The sequence below is a fragment of the Rasamsonia byssochlamydoides genome (genome assembly GCF_041956645.1).
Source record: "Rasamsonia byssochlamydoides strain NRRL 3658 unplaced genomic scaffold VTN77scaffold_64, whole genome shotgun sequence".
Lineage (NCBI taxonomy): Eukaryota > Fungi > Ascomycota > Eurotiomycetes > Eurotiales > Trichocomaceae > Rasamsonia > Rasamsonia byssochlamydoides.
In genome coordinates, this window is record NW_027192447.1 from 159,485 (window position 1) to 166,997 (window position 7,513).

The following is a 7,513-nucleotide window of genomic DNA, read 5'->3' on the forward strand; positions in this document are numbered from 1 at the left end:
CCTGTGCAGCAGACTAATAAAAATTAATTCGCGCTTTGTATAGATGCCGGATACTTATTTTGAGAGATCAGTTCCATAATTGAGCATCTCCGCAACTGCCCTGAAGCAAGGTTTATAGACCCTAGATTCTCTTGCCGTTGGACTTCACTGGTTTGAATTGAGGGGTTAAAGCCAGAGGGGGATACTGGGAGAGTCGTGCTGCATAGCAGCCTCATCATTCTTAAAAGCTCTGCTGATATGTGATGTTTGTTAACAATTGTAAGATTTCATTTCCATGGAATTATGTATGCATGTACATAGTTACTGTAGCTGGCTTCTTTTATTAGAATAATGAGCTCTAAGTCCTGAGCAAATGATCCCGACTGTGTAAGGAGTATGTGTATCGTGTATTACCGATCTAATCTATATCCGTCAATCTTGGCGCCGATCTGAGTTTCCGCATGACGTGCATAACTGCAACCACCAATCAGATGTGGTCTGGCGAATGGAAATGCAACGAATGCTCAGCTAACCATTGCTAATACGCGGTAATACCGTATCAAACCATGCCCGACCAGGCTTAGCGCTGCCTGGGCCTGCTGACAGGATGCTTTGTCAGGATTGACAGATCCGTCCCGCATTTTCTCGACGAATCGCGTGCATCATGATGCATATACAAATAGCTGACTGACGACTGACTGAGCATGAACCAGGGAAGCTTCTACCAGCTTCACGGCAATCGCTCTGCCATCTATAAAGTCTCCGCCACGGGTCCATGAAGCTCCTCCTGTCTTTTCTGATTTGCATCGTCGCAGTCATCTTTGCTTGCAGCAGTGACGTCTTCCAGAGTCTGGTCGCTTCACAACTGCCACAGACATCGCTCCTGTCTCGTTTCCTTAAGACCCAGAATAGCAGCAGTAGCAGCAACAGCAGCAGCGTCATCGCATCGGAACCTCTGAACATCCCCGCATTAGACAACATGGCCACAGCACGCGCGATTCGCATGGCCTTTCAGGCCATCGAGCAGGCCGAGGGTGCAGGCGCGCGCGTGCGCCGGTCCATTGGGACCCCCAAGTTGCGCAACTTCAGCCCGTTCTTGATGCTGGATCACTTCACCATCGGGAAGGGCGCCGGCTTCCCCGACCACCCTCACCGCGGCCAGGAGACCATCACCTACCTCCTTTCCGGTGGCGTTGACCACGAAGACTTTGCTGGAAACAGGGGCACCATTGGTCCAGGGGACCTGCAGTTTATGACCGCAGGACGCGGAATCATGCATGCGGAGATGCCTCACGAGAACCCCGACGGCAGCCCCAACGTGGGCATGCAGCTGTGGGTCGACCTGCCCAAGAAGTTGAAGTACGTCGAGCCGCGATACCGGGACCTGAGGGCGACGGAGATCCCCACGGTGGAGGTCGACGAGGGTCGCGTCACCATCAAGGTCATCTCGGGCCAGTCCCACGGGGTGGACTCAGTCCGGGACCTGGCCTACACACCGCTGTGGTTCTTCGACATTACGATCCGTCCCGGCGGCCACGTCAAGCAGATTCTGCCCATTGGATGGAATGCCTTCGCCTACACGCTGGAGGGCACCACGTACATTGGCTCCGGAGACATGACCAAGCCCATCGAGCAATTCCACAACGTCGTCTTCCAGCAACAGGGTGACTACGTCGAGGCGTCGGTCCCAGACAACGCCGACAAGTCCTCTCGTTTTATCCTCGTGGCAGGGCAGCCGCTGGATCAGAAAGTGGTGCAGTACGGCCCGTTTGTCTGCACCAGCCAGGAGGAGGTGTATCAGGCGATGCTTGATTTTCAGACCGCCACGAATGGCTTCGAGAGGGCGCGTGGATGGGAGAGTGAAATTGGAAAGCGAATGGCCTATTAATGCAGTATCATGATTTGACGACATCTGATTGTTATTTTAAAAAGAGGAGGAAAGAGTCACGCTCCCGTACATACCCCTGTTGTCTTGCATTTATAACTTGTTTATATGTATATAGAGCTGTCGGAGTTGGTTGGTTCATATAGTATATATGTCTGTTTATATCAATGACCAAGGCTAGGTCTATATGATTTTGAGAGTCGTGTCGATTGGTATTCTACTGAAGCGATTAGAAGACAGCGAATCCATTCAATTGTATACAAAGCAGGTAGCGATGTGTCATTCCACAACAGTGAGCATAGAAGTTGACACAGAAAATAAATATTATTTCGGGCTAAGAGGTGACAGCTGCCTGCACAGTATTGCTAGCTAGCTCCATGAGTCATATCGCAGAGGAAAGTGTCAGTGCTTAAGAGTTCTATCTAGTCAAAGCAGTCTCACCTATGAAGCAAAAAGCTATCCGAGACAAGAAGGGGAAGGAATCAGGTCGGGCTTATAATCAGCCTATTTTCCCATAACTCTGATCTTCCCTGCTCTCGTCTTAGTCTTGTCAACTAGAGTTCTAGTTCTTAGCCAAAATTGGTCGTCCCCATCTTGGAGATGACTGATATCCAGGCAGCAGTTGCAGCGTTGTGTATACTGCGATGCAGCGGCGTGCCACTCGCCTGCTCAACGAGCACCCCAAATCTCCCATCTTTCACGTCCACATCCCCGACGCCAGCGTCCGCACGGCCTTTGAGGAGGCATTTCCAGAGCGGATCCGTTCGCAGTTCAAGTGTTGGCTCTGCGCGCACTTCCTGAACCGGTTCGCGGATCTGGCCCTGGTGGACGAGTCGACGGGACGACTGCTGCCGTTGTTCTGGGACGAGGACGATGACGCGCTTTCGGAGGTGTTTAGAGAACCCGTCAAGGTTGTCAGGCGCTTGTTCGATGACCGAAAGGTGACGACCGAATTCCGAATCACCCAGGAGAAGGGCCTGCATGTCGGCGTAAAGGAGCGAGGAGGCTTCCCGCATATGGCATTCGATTTTCCTGCCTTCTCGCCTTCAGGCTTCGTCAATACCGCTATCTTTGACTCCGTCAGCATCCACGCTTGCGACCATGTTGAGGACGGTCCTGGAGAGCTATGACGAGAAGACTGTTCGGGATGCGGCAACGCTGCTCCTGGAAGACCGTCTTCCATACGCTGCTGCGCATAAAGCCGCTATCCGCTGGCTGCTCGAAATATTCGAACCGACGAAGGCAGTGCTCGGACGCATTCCTCCAGCCGATCAACACAACCTCCTTCATACTACGGCTGTATCGGCTTTTGTCGGGTGCCTGAAGCAACTCCACTCAGGCACCCTCTCCGTGCTCCTCGGAGACATCCAGGCCGGCAAGCCATTTAGCTTCTGGAGGAACGATGGCGCGAAATCTGAGACCCGGGGTTTCACATGCGTCCGCAGGCTGCTCCAAAAGCGGGCAACATCGAAGCTGCAGAAGGACTGTTCGCATCCCTCGGTCTGACGAGGGACGACATGCGTCGGGAGTTTCTCCTTCCGAGAGAGATCCCCCCAGGAGGAATATATCTATCGATGCCCTGCAGAAAAGCTATCAAAAAGGAGAAGAGAGGATGGAATCTTCAACGATATTGTACCACAATCTTCTTCCCGGAAGAGAAAGGCCGATTTGTCGATGGCATCTGGCGATGACACTGATCTCGGCCCACCGAAACAGATCTCCTTCACCACCTTGATCCGTGTCATTCTTCCCACAGCGCAGAAACCAGAAGTGAAACTGCGAAGTACGACCATCCGTACTTTCTCATCCGCGGCATCCCCTATTCCCAGCCCCTGATGCAGTGGCACACAGCAGACAACCTCGTCAGCTGGTACACCTACCACGAAGCCCGATCCGTCGAACGACTCCACAACCTCCGCGGAGGAGGAGGCTGGAACCGGGTGACATCCATCATTCCCTTGCCTCACCTGTGGGACGCGCTGCGAGCTGCCATCTCATTCCCTCTCTTACCCCGCAGCAGTGCGGAATTCAAACCCCACCACCGCAAACACGGGTTCAGATACCTGCTCTGTCTCGAGGGGATTGAAGACCCGGGCGAGGGCGTCCGGCTGTGTCTGTTTCCGCGGTTCCTCAAAGCGGAGTTTCACGCCGTGCGAGCGACCATCGAAGCGTACAGTGCACGAGGCAGGATGGAACGGCCCGAGAGGCTTGCAGTAGAAGGATATGTGGGTGACATCTGTATTGAGCAGTCCGAGGCGATGATGTATCGGAAGCGCGTGTTTCGGGTGACGGACGCAAAGGAGGATAGGAGGGTGTATGAGACTGTTCTGTTTGAGTGATTGCAATTATTTTGCAAGTGTATAATCATGTATTATGTATTTCTGTATCTTTTTTTTTCTTGTATTGCTAAACTGGCGCAAGGAGTACGGTATGAAGTCAGTGGATAAAGCATTGCATCATTTAGCATATATCTTGCCTGTTAGGGCAAGCAAATATCATCGTCTACATGACAGTCGAATTAATCGACATCGAGTCGACATTCCTTTCCTCTCCTTTCTACAATAAATATATCATATTTATTCACCGTCAGATAGATCCTTACTCTTCAAAGTAGTTGTCGAATTCTTCGGCAGTGCCCAGTGAACAATGGACATAAAAATGCCAGCCAATCACTCGGAGTCCCTGGGACATAATCTGAATATGCAACGAACAGAATTAAAATAGTGTCACCCTGACACTCACTCAGTTATCTGAGATCAATCTGGATAGAAATTGTACAGAAGATTCCATCCATTTATTGGAGCTGCCTTGATATGGAACATATGTAATAGTAGAAGCGAGCAATAATCGCGGAAATAACTACATACGGTACAACATCTCAGCAGAAATGGGAGACTTTTTTGTTCTATTTCCCCACGTTCTGACTCATTCAGCATGCATTATGTAGTTAGGTATAAAAATCTTAGTTGTTAAAAAAAAAGGCACGGCAGATTGTCCTTGTTGCTTGTCCAAAGCTCAAACCGGAATGATGATCGATCCGATTTGGTCAGGGTACAGTACAGTAGCACCGTACATAACCTTGCCCAACTAACATTCCTTCTATTCGCAACCCCTTAGATCAAGCTGCTTGTTACTCTGCTTTTGTAACGAGTCAGTCTTTACCGGATGATTCTCATGTCGAGGAATTCTACGCCTAGACTGGGTAGAATAATTGCCTACGCTATAATATTAAACCAAGTTGAGCCAGGTTTTGAGAGCTTCTTCTGACAATGACCCCAGCACCGCTAAGCGACACATCTCACAGCAACAAAGACAAGGTCAGCCTGACAGACTCATAGACATTTAATATGAAACCTGTCAATAACAGGTATCTTCCAGCAAGCTGGAGCGATGACAAAGAGGAATTCTTCCGTTTCAGCCGCGGTCGCTTTCTCCGCGACGAGGCACGTGAACTATCGAGTAGATATGTGAGATTTAACGTCGACGGACTCGCGCGAGTAGCTACCCAAGTTGCAGGTCCTGGTTCTTGCAATACATACTGCGACAGTGGAGATAAAATGTATCAGGGATCGCCTCTTCAGTTACTTGTAGCTCGCAAAGTGGGTGGTTGGCAGGAAGATCGTAGGGATTAAAGAACTTTTTATCTGTTAAATTCGATAAAGGGTCATTTTTTTTTTGAGAGAATGTGAGAGAGCGAAGTTAGGTGTAGAATTCTCCATCTAATCTATCTGAGCGGGGGTAGGGAGCCTCTATATAGGCGAGACAGGAGCAGTATAAGTTAATACTCTTGCTTAGGCGAGCCCTAAGCGAACCAATTGTAATTCGTACAGGTTGGTGAAACAACAGTGTCTTGGCATACAGTGAATAAAGGGTGATCTGACTACTGACCTCGATCATCACCTGATTTCCTGATTAGGAAAGTGTATACCAAACCCTGGCGTCGCCGGTTGACATCATCCACGCCACAAGATGTAAAGATGTTGAACTAGTAGAAGCTAGTATGATGTGAAATATTTGAACTAATTAAAAATATATTTGATGTCAAAGAGAAGGGTTTGGAGAGGCAGAGGGTTGTAATGAAGGTGGAGGTAAAGATGGGGGTGAAAGAAGAAAACAAATGAAGAAGGCGAAGATAGACAACTCGAGTCGCTCGACAGAGGCAAGGTATAGATGTAGATAGATGTAACCATTGTCGTGGTCGTTTCTTGAGACGAGGGCTTGCTCGATGCTTCCACCTGATGATGTAGATGTATCCTTATTATTATAATAATCTTACAAATCACAAGCAGAGATAGATAATCTTTCGGACCGGCCGACACGATATGATAAGCAGCTGTTCAATTCTAAGAGCCGTCGGGCATGCTGCGATAAGAACACGTTACCTGCAAGGTGCGGGGTTAGGGCTAGAGCTTAGGCTTAGGGCCAGGGCTGGCAGGAGTCACCTCACCTCACCTTACCTCTTCCAGCTTCTCCAAAACCACGAATCTAAGCTTTCCACAGGTAGGTTTCCTGCCGAGATTAACTGAATGCAGCAAGAGAATTGTCAATGGGTAAGGTATGTACCTATGATGAGTGCTGCTGACGTCAGATTCTCACGGAGAAAATCTGGATGGTCGAATCCTTCCAGCAAATGGCTAGGAATAGGAATAGGACCAGGACCAGGACCAGGATCACGAACCTGAATTGGCAGATTCATTCTGATAAGTCGGCAGGCAAGCACCGCTTTATCGAGTCTCGCGTCGGGTTCTTTGATCAAGTCAAGAGGATATCAATCAAGATTAATCGCATCGAATTCTGTAACGTTGGGATCTATTCTGGAAACAAAAAAAGCAATATTTTTTTTTACCAACAGGATAAATAGATAAGAGAAAGAAACCTGTCGTACTGAATCAGCCTCTCTAGCATTGGCTTTGCATGTATGTACATGTACATACATGCATGCACGCTTTTCTATTACTTTACTATCTCCCTTTTTATATTACTTATTGGTAGTTTATTCATTTTATAGGTTTTTTGTTAACTACTATATTTTATTATTATGCAAGGATTTGGACATAAATGGATGTAAGCCTGTTAGGTCCGTTGAAGATATATCTCTCTTCCTGACTTGATCTTCTGAAATATTTATTAGATAGTCAATTTGAACACTGTCTGCGTATTTCAAATGACTTTGCACCTGAATCACTGATAGGTTAGTCCTTTTTTCGCATTTTCATTTTTGGTTTTGGTTATCGCCATTGCAAGATAGGCATTAATATCTACATATTCGTATCCAAATTACATCTGCATATATATATCTGTCTACCTATCTGCCGGCCACTCCGACCCCGGCGCGCGCTCATAATACCAAATCGCACCCTCGCTCTTCGCACATGTGGTGTCGCTCCCCGCGACAGACGCATCAACCGGCACGCTGACCATATCCTGCGGCCTGCCCAACACATGCATATAGTACCAGACTTCATCCAGAACCGTATACCCATCATCCAACGACCCCTTCCCGGCCTCCGTCTCATTGAACCTCGGCCCCGTACAGCCGAGATAGGGCGTCGCGCCCGTCGCGAGCCGCAGCGCCCACTGGATGCTCGACAGCGTGTAGCTCGTCGTATTGGAGGGCGTGATCCCCGCGTCCGCGAGCCACGTATACGT

The 7,513-nt window shown here is 48.9% G+C and overlaps 3 protein-coding genes across 3 annotated transcripts; all 3 read left to right on the top strand.

Moving 5' to 3' along the window:
• Window positions 1-754: 754 nt before the first annotated feature.
• On the top strand, window positions 755-1,867 carry VTN77DRAFT_7784 (uncharacterized protein; the record flags this gene model as incomplete). Its single annotated transcript, XM_069424210.1, has 1 exon — window positions 755-1,867. The coding sequence occupies one exon, from the start codon at window positions 755-757 to the stop codon at window positions 1,865-1,867; it is 1,113 nt and encodes a 370-aa protein (XP_069275168.1).
• Window positions 1,868-2,508: 641 nt separating this feature from the next.
• VTN77DRAFT_7785 (uncharacterized protein) lies at window positions 2,509-2,994 on the top strand (the record flags this gene model as incomplete). Its single annotated transcript, XM_069424211.1, has 1 exon — window positions 2,509-2,994. One exon carries the CDS (start codon window positions 2,509-2,511, stop codon window positions 2,992-2,994), a length of 486 nt encoding a protein of 161 aa, XP_069275169.1.
• A 705-nt stretch (window positions 2,995-3,699) lies between these two features.
• On the top strand, window positions 3,700-4,203 carry VTN77DRAFT_7786 (uncharacterized protein; the record flags this gene model as incomplete). The annotated part of the gene is made up of 1 exon (XM_069424212.1): window positions 3,700-4,203. One exon carries the CDS (start codon window positions 3,700-3,702, stop codon window positions 4,201-4,203), a length of 504 nt encoding a protein of 167 aa, XP_069275170.1.
• Between the last annotated feature and the right edge of the window lie 3,310 nt (window positions 4,204-7,513).